This window comes from Lemur catta, chromosome 9, assembly GCF_020740605.2.
Source record: "Lemur catta isolate mLemCat1 chromosome 9, mLemCat1.pri, whole genome shotgun sequence".
NCBI lineage: Eukaryota > Metazoa > Chordata > Mammalia > Primates > Lemuridae > Lemur > Lemur catta.
In genome coordinates this window covers 22624673-22641503 of record NC_059136.1, presented here as the reverse complement: position 1 = coordinate 22641503, position 16831 = coordinate 22624673, and the positions used below count along the sequence as shown (strand labels likewise).

General features: G+C 49.5%; 2 protein-coding genes across 5 annotated transcripts in view; both read left to right on the top strand.

Annotated features, from left to right (window-relative positions):
• Positions 1-16831, top strand: part of LOC123644827 (zinc finger protein 252-like) — a 211739-nt gene that overhangs the window by 50360 nt on the left and 144548 nt on the right. The window lies entirely within an intron of this gene.
• COMMD5 (COMM domain containing 5) lies at positions 78-8461 on the top strand. Of its 4 annotated transcripts, none has more exons than XM_045561146.1 (2): positions 78-186; positions 7505-8461. In XM_045561146.1, exon 2 carries the CDS (start codon positions 7562-7564, stop codon positions 8234-8236), a length of 675 nt encoding a protein of 224 aa, XP_045417102.1. In that variant the 5' UTR covers positions 78-186; positions 7505-7561; the 3' UTR covers positions 8237-8461. The 4 variants fall into 4 exon arrangements, with proteins under 4 accessions (XP_045417102.1, XP_045417103.1, XP_045417105.1 ...); XM_045561147.1 differs by lacking the exon at positions 78-186 and adding an exon at positions 1637-1678; XM_045561149.1 differs by lacking the exon at positions 78-186 and adding an exon at positions 2967-4314.

Genomic DNA, 16831 nt, shown 5'->3' with positions numbered 1-16831 from the left:
GCGTAAAGGGGCGGGGCGGGTGCCCCAGCCTGCGCCGGCGTGTCGCCCTCCAGGACCGTCGCCGGAAACGGGCTGAGGCACCGCCCCCACGCTTCCGGGGCTGCTCTAGGATAGCGGGAGGCCACACTGTGTATGGTCGGCGAATTGTGGCGGCTGGGCAACACGAGATGGGAAGTGGGGAGAAGGGTGAGGAGGGAAGAAGGGTGAGGAGGGAAGAAGGGTGAGGAGGGGAGGGAGGGCCGAGGAGTGGAGGATGGGAGTCGGGGAGGAAGAGAAGGAGGGAGAACGGAAGGGTGGGATGGAGGGAGGGCTGGGCAGCGGGTGAGGAGGGGAGGGAAGGCCGGCAGGGAGGAGGGGTGGGGAAGAGAGGGAGAGCGGGTCAGGGTTGGGGGCGAGTAGGGGGAAGGAAGGGAAGGAGGAGAGGAAAACGGGCGGGGAGGGGGGAAGGTGGGGTTGCGGACACAAGGTGGGGAGGAGGAGAGGGAAGGAGGAGGGGAGGAGGAGGGAAGAGAAAGAGGAAGAAAGAAAGAACTGGGTGGGGGGAGAAGGGGCTGGGGTGGGAGGGGAGGGAGGGAATGAGGAGGGGAAAGGGTGGGGAAGGGGGAGTGAAGGAGGGAGGAGGGGAAGGACAGAGGGTGGGGGAGGGAAGGTCAGGCCATGGCGTCCACAGTCCAAGCTTCCTGCACGCCTCTCACTGGGCTCAAGCCTCTGTCCAGTCTGTCCGCCACACATCATATATATTCCTCTTCATCATAACAGCAAAAAAGTTGCACATGAAGATGTTTTAGTAGAGCGTGATTTTTAAAATAGCACTTGGTAAGGTTTATGAGGCAGAGGCAGCGTCGGGGGTGGTCGAATAAGGGAACGAAGCTAAGGGAGATTTTCTCCCATATGCTGTAGACTGCGAGAATCAAGCCTCAAATTTTAGGTCTAAGCTTAAGGTAGTGAAGATGGAGACTATCTAAAAGTCTAAAATAAGCACCATGCAAACTCAACACATGATTAAAAAGCTGCCATACATCATTAATATTCAGCGCTGGGGAGAAGATGGTGAGAGTGTGATTAGTACAATCTTGAAAATCACTCAAGCTGTATATAAAGATCACTTGAACACATAAAGTAATCTAGGAATCAACCCCAAGAAAATAACAAAAGTTATATACGAGGGTGACCATCTCAGTTGTTTTGTTTTGTTTTGTTTTGTTCTTTAGAGACAGGGTCTTGCTCTGTTGCCCAGGCTGGAGTGCACTGGTGTCATCATAGCTCACTGCAGCCTCCAACTCCAGGGCTGGAGCAATCCTCCTGCCTCAGCCTCCCAAATAGCTGGGACTATAGGCGTGCATCCCAGCCCAAGAGTTTTTTCCTTTTTAATAATGGGGAGAATTTGGAAAATATTTATTTATAGAGGGGGAAACTTGGGAAATACTTTTCTACAGTAGAGGAATCGATAAGTCAATTTTCTTTTGTACCGTCAGTTGACAGTTGTACAGCCATTGTATGTGGGGTTTTTTTGTTTTTGTTTTTGTTTTTTTCTATTTGAGACAGAGTCTCACTCTTCCCTGGGCTAGATTACTGTGGCATCAGCCTAGCTCACAGCGATGTCAAACTCCTGGGATCAAGCAATCCTGCCTCAACCTCCTGATTAGCTGGGACTACAGGCCCACTCCACAATGCCCAGGTAATTTTTCTATTTTAAGTAGAAACGGGGTCTCGCTCTTGCTCAGGCTGGTCTCAAACTCCTGAGCTCAAGCAATCCTCCTGCCTGGGCCTCCAGAGTGCTAGAATTTCAGGCACGAGCCACCGTGCCCAGCCAACGTACGGTTTTTGAAGAAATTTTGTTGGCAGAGGGTAATGCTTATGCAATAGAATGTGATACATAGAATGCAAAGTCATACGTATGGTATGTCCTTAATTGTATATGTGGGTATGTAAGCCAATTAGAAAGAAGGTTTTGACCAGGTGCAGTGGCTCACACCTGTAATCCCAGCACTGTGGAAGCTGAGTTGGAGGATCCCTTGCACCCAGAAGTTCAAAACCAGTCTGGGCAACACAGTGAGACCCTGTCTCTACAAAAAAAAATTTTTTTAATTAGCTGGGTGTTGTGACGTGAGCCTGTAGTCCCAGCTACTCGGGAGGCTGAGGCAGGGGGATCACTTGAGGTCAGGAATTAGAGGTTGAAAAGTCAAATCAAATAAAGGAGGGAAAGCAAATCCTAAAATTGAACACATAGAAATAAATGAGCTTAACTATATATAAAGTTGATAACCATACAGACAAAAAGAATTGTTTCAACTAACTTTTTAACACAGTGCCCCGACTATGCATGCATAGTAGCCTGTATCCTAAGGATAAAACTATAGGGGACAAATAAACTGTTCTGTGAGGAATCCTCAGATACATGCAGAACTGACCACTTGGTGGCTTTTTATAGACAGTATCATAGAAATAGAAATTATCAAAAAGTGAGGGAGGTCTGTTTCAGATTAAAAAGTTTTAGAACAACCAGACGATGCATGGATTATGGTTGTCGATCCTAGCCTGAAAAAAAAACTTTACTAGATTTTTTTCGGGACACTGGGGAATTTTGAATTAGGGCTGACTACTAAAAGAGGTTACAGAATTACCATTAATTTTTTCAGATGTGGTTATATGAGGTGATGGTCTTATTCTTTTTTTTTTTTTTTTTTTTTTGAGACAGAGTCTCACTTTGTTGCCCGGGCTAGAGTGAGTGCCGTGGCATCAGCCTAGCTCACAGCAACCTCAGACTCCTGGGCTTAAGCGATCCTACTGCCTCAGCCTCCCAAGTAGCTGGGACTACAGGCATGAGCCACCATGCCCGGCTAATTTTTTTGTATATATATTTTTAGTTGGCCAGATAATTTCTTTCTATTTTTAGTAGAGACGGGGTCTCACTCTTGCTCAGGCTGGTCTCGAACTCCTGACCTCGAGCGATCCACCCGCCTCGGCCTCCCAGAGCTAGGATTACAGGCGTGAGCCACCGCGCCCAGCCAGTCTTATTCTTAAGAGATGCCCATTTTGGTATTTAGGGAGATGTGACGTGACAGCTGTAAGTTACTTTCAAATGATTCAGCCAAAATAAGTGTATATAGAGAGCATTTCAGAGAATAGGACAAAATATTAGCAGTTGTTGAATCCAGGTGGATAAGTGGTTTTTACTATTCTTTCAATTTTTCTCTGCATTGAAAGTTATTCTTAATAAAAAGTTGGGGGGAAAAAAAGTGGTAGGAAGCAGGGTGAACTCTGCAGAGGTCAACTGCACTGCACCAGAGGGGCCAGAAGGCCAGCCAGGCCTGAGCTGCTGCAGCAGTGGTGGTTTGATACCTGGCATTCCAGAGGAATGGTCAAAAACCATTACCTCAGAAATGGCAGGAAGAAGCCTGAGGGTTTTCTCTAGAAAAAGGCATTCCCATCGGCTGGCCTTCCATCTGCGAGCTGGGACAGGGGACTCTGGGTTTAGTCCGTTGCTCCCAGGCCTCTTCTCAAGTTCCAGGTTTACATAGGAGGCCTCATGGACACCTGTCCAGTCAATAGGACCTGAAACTTGGTTTGCTTTCCCCGTGGTTTGGGGTGTTACGGGGTTGGGTAATCTGGTCAGTCCATCACAGCTGGGGGTGAATTAACCTGGCTTGGGTGGTGTAGTCAGAGAACAGCAGTTTTGTTCTTCTATCTGGGATTTGGAGGCGGTCAAGGTAGGTGTAGAATGTCAGCACTAAAGCTGTGACTGTGTCTGCCCTCAATGATTCTCATTACTCATCTTGACCTGAGTTACATTTTAAACTCCTACCACTTATTGAGGGCAATGAATTCCGTAGGTTTATTTCTTTGGTACATAACGTAGTTCTTTTTTTTTTTTTTACTTAAATTGACCTTGAGCAGTGCCTTTTAATTTTACAGTTCAGGACCTGCCTTTTAACAGTGTCACAGAGTAACCATTCCCATCCTTTGGAGGTGTCACAGCTGTGTTAGTCCTTGTAAGAGAACTGTCTAGGGGAGCCAGCACCCTTTCCTGCGGTCATCTTTAGTCCATATGCCCTCTGACCACCTCCTTTAGTGCTGACGCATCCACAGCTGGACAGAACTCCCTCCTTATCCACTTCCAAGACAACTGGAATGCTGGTGGCTCTTGGCTGCCATCAAACAGAGGGTCCTTAGGGCAGCAGGGACGTATTTTTTCAGGGGTTAATGACATTTGAACATGTGGCCATGTGTTACACAAGAAGGAATGGATGTGTCTAGCTCTTCATCAAAGAGATCCGGACAAGGATGTGAATTATGGGAACTTGATGTGGCTGGGTAGGTACCATTCCCCCACACACACACCTCTGGGCTTTCAGGGTGCTTGGGTTGTTCAGAGCTGTGGAGATTCCATATGCTTTCTAGACCTAGAAACAGGATCCTTTCTCCAGGTAATAGGCCCAAGCTCTACAGAAACGAACGAGGCTGGGCCTGAGGCAGCCCCTCTTTCTGAGTTCCCTAATGATTTTGTACCAATCAATGTTTGGAAGCCAGTTCTGGAGAGGAAGGCAGAGCTGGGGATACATTAGAAGGCATCATCTGAAAGAATAGAGCACTGTGAGGACCAACAGATGGGAGAGAACAAGGGAAGGGAGGAAATCAGGGTCCCAAGGGTGGGGCCTACACAGAACACAAAGGATGTCCCTGAGAAGCCAGTACTGTGCCTTTGAGAGGGCAGGGTGGGAGCTGGGAAGTGTTCTGACAATGGCCAGGCCACGGCCTGCAAGTGAGTGCTCGATGGGGAGGGCCTGCCCAGGAGCTGGAAGGGGAGGTAGGTGCTTTGTGTTTTCTGAGTCACTGGGGGGGGCCCAATGGGAACCTCTGAACCACTCTTCCACACTTTATTCTACTTGATCCTTTCTCAGGCCCTCACAACCTTCACTCTTCTTTTCTCTCCCATTTCCCTGTCTCTTTTACTTTTAGTTCTGAGAACTTCAGCTTGTCTCTACCACTTCTCTTAGTTAAATCCTGCCCCTCCACCCATTCCCATGCCTTTTCTTCTTGGCATATTAGTATCTCCCCCTTAATCACTACTTCTCCCTATCATCCTCTCTGGAGATCAGAAATCATTTTTGCTGCTTAAATATTACTGTTATGTGATGGTCCTTGTCCAATGCCTGCACAGTGGGTGGTCATGTTTACATTTTCTTTTCCTTTTTTTTCCTTCCAGATTCCTTAGTGGGGGGTAGAGAGAATGAACAATTTTTTTTTTTTTTTTTTTTTGAGACAGAGCGTCACTTTGTTGCCCTGGCTAGAGTGAGTGCCGTGGCATCAGCCTAGCTCACAGCAACCTCAAACTCCTGGGCTTGAGCGATCCTACTGCCTCAGCCTCCCGAGTAGCTGGGACTACAGGCATGCGCCACCATGCCCGGCTAATTTTTTTTTTTTCTATATATATTTTTAGTTGGCCAGTTAATTTCTTTCTATTTTTAGTAGAAACGGGGTCTCGCTCAGGCTGGTCTCGAACTCCTGACCTCGAGCGATCCACCCGCCTTGGCCTCCCAGAGTGCTAGGATTACAGGCGTGAGCCACCGCGCCCGGCCTGAACAATTCTTTAAAAAAGATTTCTGACATAGCCACACATGGAATATTAGAAACACTACTTCAGGATTTCCCACCAAGATCTGAGGCCAATGAGGATGTCAGACAACCATCAGGAAAATGCTTTGAGGAAGTCTCTAACTTGGGAGAAAGGTTTTAGTGAAATGACCATATGCCAGGAGGAAATGCTGACCTACGAGAGTGACTGGCAATGTAATGAATTTGGAGAAAACTTCAGTTGGAAGTCAAATCTAAATAGAAACGAAAAAGGGCCAGGGAACCAGGCGGCAGGACAAACCCTAAGCAGAGCCTGGGACCTGCTGCGGCTGCCAGGTTCCCAAGGTGCAAGCAGCCTGGTCAGGGCGGGGCCTGAAGGGCGGGACCGAGGCCGGGCGGTGTCAGGGAGCTCCAGGGCTGCGCTCGGCGCCGCCTCCGCTCAGCCACTCTGGCTCGCGGACCACGGAGGGGCAGGCGGGCGTGCCCTCCCGGCGCCTAGAGCGTCCCGGAAGTGACTCTGGGGCGCTTCCGGGGACTAGGCACAGTTTCCAGCGGGCGCCGCGTAGCTGCTTTTCTCTGGTGCTGTTCCTGACCGCTTTCACCAGGTGAGTGGGCGGTTACCTGCGGCGGTGTTGTGTTGGCGTGGAGCGGGGCGGGGGATGGCGGAACAGGACTCGGCCCCTTCGCCACCACGTCCAGGGAGCTCTGGAGAATGCCGAGCTTTACCGCGGGCGGAGCGCGTGCGGGAAGATTGACCTGAGTTGCGGGCGGGGGCGAACGGCTGCTGAGCGCAGACCTCGACTCCCTTGCGCCGGTGCCCCGACGCCCCAGAACGGTGGTGCCGCAACCCTTTTAGAGCCGAGGGGACGGCGTCTGGATGCGAGCCCAGCCTGCCTCCAGGCCGCCGTGTGACCGGAATACGGGCAGCGCGAAGGCCGTTTTCGTGGGAGGCCAGGCCTTCCACGAACAGGGCTGGAGCAACAGGACACCTGATACTGGCGAGGCAGTGAAGGAGTTGGCAGTGGATGGTCCTTAACTGCCAGGGTAAAGGAGCCCAGCCTTCCCGGCAGAACAGGGGGCAGGGAAGCCCGTGGAGAGCTCTCTGTGCTTCCATGGCTCCATCAGCGCTCCACACGCCCCAGTCCCGCTGTGCTATGGGTATTCTGGGCGTGACAAGTGCCTTGGGGACAGGAGCTGTGCTCTGTTGATCTCTGCTCTAGCACCTGGTGGCATTGAGGTGAGCAGGTGCACTCTCCTCCCGTATAAGCAGGTACCCAAAATGTTCGTTCAGGTAATGTCACAACCCTCTTCTTTAGACGCTGCACATACTTCTGTTGCCACTCCTTGCTCAGCCCCTCTTGCCAAGGGGGTAGGGCTGTGTGTGGATCCCAATTCTGTGGTGGGGCCTTCTGAATAGACAGGTCTGGCCAGGTTCTAGTCCTTGACTTTGGCAGTTGTGTGTAGAGTCTTGATTTCCTCATCTGTGAGGTGTGAATAATAATTGGTTCTTGCAGAGCTATTGTGAGAATTCAAGGTTGAGTGGCTAAGTGGTCTCAGTGTGGTCAGTGGGGGCAGCTGCTGTGTCTCTCTGCTCCCTGGAGCTTTCTCCTAGTTCATTTTTTCATCTGTTATTTATTTGGAGAACTTACATGCTTCTGTTTCCTTGTCATCCTCCCCTGTTCCCCTACTCTGCCAACTCCTGCTTGTCCTTCGTGTCTCAGATATCACTTCCTATGGGAGGCCTCCCTTCTTATTGGGAATGACATGGCCCTCTCTGCCACCTGCTCTCAGGGACACTTTCCTAGCACCCATAACATTGACTACCATCGATAGTTCACACTGTTAGCATCCTAAGGACAGAGACCACATCAATGCTCATTCATTGACCCAAAGGACATGAGAGTCACTGGTCTTCTCTCCCCACCCCCAGGCATCTGCATTTTGGACCTCCTTTCTGGGCTGACTGATCAAGGAGGAGGAAGTAGCAATGTCTGCCGTGGGGGTTGCAGCGTCCTACCTGCATCATCTTGGTGACAGTCACAGTGGCCAAGTGAATTTTCTGGGGGCCCAGCTCCCTCCAGTGGTGGCAGCAATGGCACGGCTCCTGGAGGACCTGGACAGGAGCACGTTCAAAAAGCTGCTGAAGCTTGTGGTCAGCAGTCTGCAGGGGGAGGACTGCCGGGAGGCAGTACAGAGTCTTGGGGCCAGTGCCAACCTGCCAGAGGAGCGGCTGAGCACCCTGCTTGCGGGTATGCACACTCTGCTCCAGCAAGCCCTCCGGCTGCCCCCTGCCAGCTTGAAGCCTGAAGCCTTCAAGGATCAGCTCCAGGAGCTCTCTATCCCCCAAGACCTGGTTGGGGAGTTGACCAGCGTGGTATTTGGGAGCCAGCGGCCCCTCCTTGACTTTGTGGCCCAGCAGCAGGGGACCTGGCTGCCCCACATGGCTGACTTTCGGTGGAGGGTAGATGTGGCAATCTCCACCAGCACCCTAGCTCGCTCCCTGCAGCCAAGTGTCCTCATGCAGCTGAAGCTTTCAGATGGGTCTGCACACCGCTTTGAAGTCCCCACAGCCAAGTTCCAGGAGCTACGGTACAGTGTGGCCCTGGTTCTGAAAGAGATGGCGGATCTGGAGAAGAGGTGTGAGCGCAAACTACAGGACTGAACCCTCACTTGGCCAGTCCCATTCAGGTCAGCTGGGGAGGACAGGCTTGGACAGGTGCCTCAGATGGTGCCAAAGTGCAGCTGGCTCTTCCCAGCACAGCCCTGCCCTTCCTATGAGGCAGACTTCTCAGTCAGAGTGTTTGAATGTAATTATGTAATTTTCTGTTTAATTGAAAAAGACAGCTGTGCCTTTCATTTTTGGGAAGTAAAGCAAGTATAAAAAACATGTGTCTCTAGGTGAGTTTTAAACTGCACACCATCCCCTGGCCATTGGTCTTTGTTGCTGGGTGTGGTCCTGAGTGGCCAGGTCAAGGTCTGGGGTCCAGGTCAAGGCCCTTTGTGGACACCATGAAGTTTCTCAGCCTGGCCCCTTGTAGCATTTGAGCTTTTCTGCTCATTTGTTTTTGTGAATCCTGTTTTAGGGTGGGCATTTTCATTCATTCTCCTTGCTCTCATGGAGCTGACATTCTGGTGGGGGTAGGGAATATTTATTTTTACATATTAGTATTACAAAATGCATAATAAAAACCTAGTATAGCTTGTCAGAGGATGGTGGGCAATGCTGTAAACAGAAGAGACTCTAGGTGATGGAGTGGCCTTCCTTGAAGGTATGACATCTGAGCAAACAAAGACTCCAAGGAGGCAAAGGAGGGTAGGTCAGGCAGAGGATGGCTAACATACAGGCTACCAGTGGAGGGAGGGCTGACGTGGAAGGCCAACTGGCCGCAGCCAAGTAGAAGGAAGTCCTTGGAGGGAGGTGAAATTGGAGAGGGTCAGGGCCTGAGGACCTTTGTAAGGGCTTCGGCTCTATTCTCAGTGAAATGGGGAGCCCTTTGAGAGTTTTCAGCAGAGAATAGACATGATCTGGTGATTGTTTAAAAGGATAACACTGGTTGCCGGGTGCGGTAGCTCACGCCTGTAATTATAGCACTCTGGGAGGCTGAGGCAAGAGGATCGCTTGAAGTCAGGAGTTTGAAACCAGCCTGAGCAAGAGCGAGACCCTGTCTCTACCCAAAATAGAACAAATTAGCCAGGCATGGTGGTGCCCTCCTATAGTCCCAGCTACTCAGGAGGCTGAGGCAGGAAGATTGGTTGAGCCCTGGCGTTTGAAGTTGCAGTTAGCTACGATGATGCCACTGCACTCCAGCCAGGGTGACAGAGTGAGACTGTTTCCATGAAAACAAACAAAACAAGGATAACAGCAGCTGCTGTGTTGAGAACAGCATGTAGGGGCACAGGAGCAGGTTGGGAGCCCAGGGTAGAGGCTGTTGCCAGGGTGGAGTTGTTGAGTGCCAGGGACCATGACCAGCTCTGCAGTCTCCAGTATAACTGTGCTCCTGGTAGGGGCCTAGGGGTTTTGCTCCCTGCAGAGCTGTGTGCCGAGTGCTGTGTTCCCTTTGGCAGTATCCCTGCCTCCATGGAGCATTTCTCTGGTCCACTTGTGGTCTGCTCTCTGCTGGGAAACCAGGTCATGAATCTCAAGGAAGTAAGTAGTCCTGAGCTGCAGGAACTTCCTCTGAAAACAGTTAATGAGGTTTGGCGCCTGCCCTGTCTATCTTGGAACCCCACCCTTTCCCACCTCTGGCCTCCGGGCCAGGCCGTTGCCTGCCCAGGTTGTTTACAGAATGCTTGGGCTCCCACCATCTCAATTAAGGCTTTTTCCCTCTAAATGAGGGCCATGGCAATTGAGGTGTGGCCATGGGCAGGGAAAGGAGGAGTCTGCCCTTCAATTCCTGAATACAAGGAGGAGAGCTGCCCAGGGATGCCACTGCAGGGCTCAGACACTGGGCCCAAGGGTGGGGCCCAGGCATGGCCAAGCCTCCTTCAGCCTAGCCAGAGTCCTCAGGCCCTGCTTCCTGGACAACAGAAGCTGGACTGGGCCATCCAAGCTGTCCCTGAACCCACCCAAGAGGGAGTAAGGAGACAGATCTGAAAAAAGGATGTGCACAAGTAAAGTGTGTGCCATGAGGGAGCTCTCTACGTTACATACTTCAGTTCGCAACCTTCAGGATATTCAGGAATTTCGAACTCATTATACACAATTGGGAAAACCCAAAAAACTAAAAAGTTTTTGTAAAAATTAAAAAATATCTTTGCCCATAGACAGCTGTGAAACATCTTGATGTATGTCTTTCCAGTCTTTATACTTACACTATATGTCTGTCTTCATGTGTTAACACAGCTCTGTTCATTTAACTTTTCTTGTGTATGACAGTCATGTTTCATGGTTGCAAAACATACATCCTGGTGGGTGTGCCATATTTAGTCATTCCTTTATTAGTGGGCTTCTATTTTTTTCTAGTAAAAATCAGAGTAATGTAACTGGTCAAAGCATGCTCTATATTAAAACTCTTTAAAGTAGAAACAGCTGAGTGTGGTGGCACATGCCTGTAGTCCCAAGTACTCATGGAGCCAAGGCAGGAGGATTGCTCGAGCTCAAGAGTTCGAGACCAGCCTGGGCAACATCGTGAGACCCCGTTTCTACAAGAAATAAAAAAACTTAACGGGGTGTGATGGCACACACCTGTGGTCCCAGCTACTGGGGAGGCTGAAGCAGGAGGATCGCTTGATCTCAGGAGTTCAAGACTGCAGTGAGGTATGATCATGCCACTGGACTCCCACCTGGGCACTACCGCAAGAACTGGTCCCCCCCAAAAAAAAGTTAAATACAGTAGGAACAGGGGCAGGCTGGGCGCCGTGGCTCATGCCTGTAATCCTAGCACTCTGGAAGGCCGAGGCGGGTGGATCACTTGAGGTCAGGAGTTTGAGACCAGCCTGAGCAAGAGCGAGACCCCGTCTCTACTAAAAATAGAAAGAAATTATCTGGCCAACTAAAAATATATATAGGAAAAATTAGCCGGGCATGGTGGCGCATGCCTGTAGTCCCAGCTACTCAGGAGGCTGAGGCAGTAGGATCACTTAAGCCCAGGAGTTTGAGGTTGCTGTGAGCTAGGCTGATGCCACAGCACTCACTCTAGCCCGGGCAACAAAGCGAGACTGTCTCAAAAAAGAAAAAAAAAAAAGTAGGAACAAGGGAGGTAGTGTGAACATTTTAAAACCTGTGTTGCTAAGCTTTCGTGCCTCAGTAGGTATTTTTCCAGTGCCTCCTATGGGCCAGCCCCTGGCAGTGCTGCTCTGAGCACAAACAAGTTACAGGTTTAAACAGAGACAAGCTAATGCTGGGCACTAGTCTAAGCACTTTGTGAATGTCAGCCCACTAACTCCCAGTAAGGTGAGAGGTTCCTCCTTCACAGATGAAGCAGAGGGAGCCTACCCAACATCACACAGCTGATGGGAGAGCTGGTGTTAGTGTTCATCTTCCTGCCTCACCTGGGCAGGGCTTCCCTGTGGGCTGATGTCTTCTGTCCCACTTACTTGGTTCATGGCCCGTGTCTTAAGACCGTGGAATGTGCCATCATCAGGGGAGGCCTCAAGCCCTGAGAGAGAAGACATGGGAGCCAAGCCAAAGTTGAAACCTGCCCACAGGCCTCTAACCAGGAACAACACATTTAGGGATGAAAACTACCAAGACTGGGAAGCTTCTGTTGTGCAGGACTATTGCATCAAAATCTGGCCAGTGTGACCAGAAAGTGGAGACTTGAAGACCAGCTTGGTGGCCCTTCTCACCCACTTCCTCTCAGGGGTCAGCAAACTTCCTGCAAAGGGCCAGAGAGTAAATATTTTAGGCTCTATAGGCTGTAAAGATTCTGTCAACTCCACCATGGCTCAAAAGCAGCCAGACAATAAAATGAATGGGTGTGGCTATGTTCAAATAAAGGGTTTTCCAACCATTTAAAAACCATTCTTAGCTCCAGGTCTGAACAAAAGCAGGCGGCAGGTGGGTGGTGGCTCTGCTGTGCCTCCCTCAGCCCAGCTATTGCCAGGTGGGGGTGAGGCTAAGCCTGTGAGCCTGCAAGACTCCCCCATACAGAGCAACTGTCCATTCTCATCTGAGGTCAGTCTCCACCACCAGGCCTGCACTCCTGGCACTGTCCACCTTTGCCCCAGGGCCTGTACAAGGCCTTGGACAGAGAACAGATGTCTGCGTCTGGGAAATCAGTCCTTTGGTTTTGTTGGCCTTATTTAGTTTTCCGTGGAAACACTTTCCTGGTGGATTTCCTCTTCCATGGGTCTCTAATGTCCTGAGCTTGAAACCCAGATGCTCCCCCAAATGCAACAAACATTCCTGGCCTCTGGGCGGGAGCCACCTGTACTGACTGGGACAAGGGATTTGTGACCTGACTGGGCCTTGCCCCTCACTCTGCCCCATTTTGTTTTTGAAGCTTTCAGAAAGCTCAGGAGTTCCAATTCAATGTCATAAATCAAAGATTACTCTGATAATTGATATAAAAAGCAATTCCAGGTCAAACTTATGGGTTTATTTTAATTTATTAGCTGTCTCCAAAATAGAAATCCAAAGTGTTTTTTAATCTATTCTGAAATACAGTTCTAGAAATTCTTAAAATGGGTTTACTGTTAGGCCAAACTGGGATACATACCTTGAAAGAATAAAAGAATATTTCAACACCGTCACTACCCCATGAGCTGCCCTCTACGGGTCTTGCCCTTCTTTCCCTCTCAGCCAAAGAACCACCAGCCCACATGCCAGCCAGGTGGGGGTGAATGTTTTCCATGTCTTAGATCTCAAATCCAAACAGTAGCTTCAATTTAACGTGTACTCAAACACCCTTGCCTTAGGGCAGGACCACAACTATCATGTGTCTTTTTCACATGATGAGGCTAAAAAAAGACTCCTCATCCTTACGGAGGAAGAATAAAATCTTGGATCCCCCAAAACTCATGTCAAAAGGGATACTGAGCCTGAGAATTGAATCATGCAGCACTGCCGTCCCCACCCCAAAAGAAATAGTGTTTTACACGTAAGCCAGTTTCCCACAACAAAAGTCCTTTGCCTTTCCAGATGGCTCTTCACAGATTGAGTACAGGGAGTTGCCTAGTTAGTCCTAAATTTTTTAGGGTATATGGCCCCTATAAAACATGCACGTGCCAATTATAAACTTGGAGCTACAACCCAAATAAATCCTTGGACCTGAATTCTGTTAAGTTTCACACTGACAATGTCAATTGCCAGTTTCTCCACAGATGTGAGTCAAGAACAGATGAGATTGGCCACTCCTCTGCCTGCTCTGAAGCAGACAACATAATTGACTTTTCCCTACTCCCTTTTTGAACGTTCAACTTACGTAAAATATAGATTTACTGAGCACTAATTAGAGCTTCACAAGTATGTAATTATTTGCCATACTGCCTACCCACCCCCCATCTCCTTTCTTTTCATATAGCCTTCTCCTTTAAATACGCTGTTCCCAAATCCCTGGACAGAGAGCCCAGGCCACAGCAGGGAGTTAGCTAGTGTGAGACATGTTGCTGATGCAGAATGGGCATGGCCGGGTCCCAGAGACACTTTGCCCACTGAAAGTAGGTTTTAATGTAATTTTCAAATGTCACAAAATAGTCTTCTTTTGTTTGTTTATTTATTTATATGTATGAATGAATGAATGACAGGTTCTTGCTCAGCTGCCAGGCTGCAGTGCAGTGGCACGATCATAGCTCACTGCAACCTCAAGCTCCTAGGCTCAAGTGATCCTCCTGCCCCAGCCTCCTCAGTAGTTGGGACTACAGGTGTGTACCACCACACTCAGCTAATTTTTAAAACTTTTTGTAGAGACGAGGTCTTGCTGTGTTGCCCAGGCTGGTCTCCAACCCCTGGGCTCAAATGATCCTCCCTCCTCAGCCTCCCAAAGTGCTGGGATCACAGGCGTGAGTCATCGTGCCTGGCCTACTAACTGTATTCTTGGAACAGTTTGGGGAACACTTATTTAAAGGAAGTTTTTGCCTTTTAGAGTTGGAAAGGACATTAGAGATTATCATATCCAACCCCTTTAATTTACCCATTAGGAGCTAAAATCCAGAGACAAGGAGGGATTTGTCCAAAGTCTCACAGCTTGAAAAGCCTAGGTCTGACTCTTCTTGGTGCTTCACCATCCTACCTTAACAGTCCTTCCCAACCAGTTAGAAATGTAAAAACCACTCTTAGCTCTTAGACCATAGAAAGCAGGCGGCAAAGCCCTAGTTTGCCGGACTTTGATCTACGACCATGTTCCTCTATGGGCAGGTCTATGCAAACCTGCCCCCAAGTCTGAGGAAGCTGAGAAGCTGAAGAACATGGCTGGCTTATCCAGTTTCTCAGAAAGAAACATTTAATAGGGACTTATGGACAGAGGCCGTGTGAGGGGCCTCCGTGAGATGGTAGATGCACACCACCACCCACCCAGAGCCAGGACTTAACACCCATAGGAGGGGTTACGTATGACAATTGAAGTCAACATCTTAGGGAAAGGCAATAATGCTACGTGAGTCTGCCCAAGGGCAGAATTATGGTCAAGGTTGTTTGGGGGCAGGATTTACAGTAAGAGTAGATAAGTAGAAATCTCAGAGGCATTCCTGAACAGGGATTAATCAGAAGTCAACATGGTGAACAAACCTCCAGAAACCATGTCAGTCCAAAGAGAGAATCCAGGTGCTGAAAGCAGAATGAAGTTTGAATCTCCTGCCCCTTTTTGGCTACCTGATCGTAAAGGAAAGAAACAAGCATTATGCTTAGGGCACAATCTGGAATTTTCAGAACTTCCCAAATAACCTTCTGCCACTTTTGTACTGATCATGAACCAGGAAGTTGCCTCACAAAGGACCGAGAAGAGGCCAGGGAGATAGAGTCAGATTTTTAATGAGCAGCATTTTGGAGAGGCCAGTACCAGGTGTTGCGGGTAGTGGGGATTGTGTCACGTTCACTGGTACCTTGACTCTTGTCCCGTTACTGGCTGGCCCACAAAGCCTTAAACTCTTACAGTCCATTACCGAAAAACTCTGCCGAATCTTGTGTTAGATATGAAGGTGAGTGACCTGAGTGCATTATCTGCCAGGAACCTCGGCAGTAGCCCACAGGCCAAGGCAGGGACATCAGGTATGTACTCCACAGTGTGCAAGCAGAAGGCAGCTAGGGAAGGGGCACAGTCACAGCAACTGAAGTGGATGCTGACTTTCTGCCCATGGAGAGCCACCATCCTGGCACACTGGGAGCAACCCCCAACGGTGCAGGTGTAGGTAAGGGGACAACGAGTTTTACCCCTGGGACCAACACTGCAGCCTGTGCACACACTCGTGGCATGCCCAAGTTCAGCAGTAGCGGCTGGTGATCACTCAGACCCCCATCTACAGGCTGTAAAGACAGAAACTCATGTGGACACAACCATCCTGGACTCTGCTGTGCCCCCTGCCAACAACGAAAGCCCCCAAACCTGCAAACACATGGACCAGAATAACCTGCTTCAATCTGATACAAATTTATAAGTTGCTCTTGGGTAATGCCACGCATAGTGATTAAGGCCATGGCTTCTCAGTGGCCCTGCCATGGTGTTTTTTTGTTTGTTTGTTTTTTGAGACAGAGTCTCACTCTGTTGCCCAGGCTAGAGTCCCGTGGTATCAGCCTAGCTCACAGCAACCTCAAACTCCTGCGCTTAAGTGATCCTACTGCCTCAGCCTCCTGAGTAGCTGGGACTACAGGCATGCACCACCATGCCCAGCTTATTTTTATATATATATTTTTAGTTGTCCATATGATTTCTATTTTTTTTAGTAGAGACGGGGGTCTCGCTCTTGCTCAGGCTGGTCTCGAACTCCTGAGCTCAAACAATCCACCCACCTTGGCCTCCCAGAGTGCTAGGATTACAGATGTGAGCCACCGCATCTGGCCTTCTTGCCATGGTGTTTAACCTAGCAACATGACCTGTGTCACTCTGGGCTACACATTTGTTTATGGGAGAATGGGGCCACAAAGTGTCTGTTAAGGAATGGGGTCTTTCAGGCCCAAATATTTCTCTGTATTTATTGGCAGACACCAAAGATCAGCAGGTCTTATGAGTCATAACAGGTGGCAGGCTGTCTGAAATAAGGCCTACCAGTCACCTTGCAACTGGCTGACAGCTGAATGACCAGGATGTTGGGGGTAGGGCCGAGGTCAGCACTGCTCTTGGCGTCTTGCTGCTGCATGGGGCTTGTGGATAGTGGCTTTAATTAGATGCTCTGTGAGAGGATCAAATGGATATAGTAGTCCCAGCTGCTCTTAGGTGAAAGGTGTGGCCGATGGAGTGGCAGATTTGTGCCAGAATTCAATTTTAGCCAACAAAAGCATTAGGCCTTGAGCAGATCACTGAGAGAAGCGATGTGCCGTCAGCCAGGCTTCCCTACATGTTCTTACTGTGTGCAACATGAAGGCCTTACGATGCTTCACCTGGGCCATTTCTCAAGGCTGTGTTGGCAGCAGAAAATCCAAGGGATGAGGCAATGGCCCTTAGCTCCCAACAGAGCAGGTTTACTCACAACCTTCGAGTTTCTCCACTGACACACACTCTGTAAATGTACCTACTGGGGCTCTCTGCACCACCCAGTGGGACGTTGCAGGTGAGGGGAGTGAATGTGGCCCTGACCACCACTGTGAGTAACACATCAGCCATCTCCTGCCAGATGAAACAACAGGATTTTATTAGCCTGTAGAAAGGATAAAATCTCAGACCCT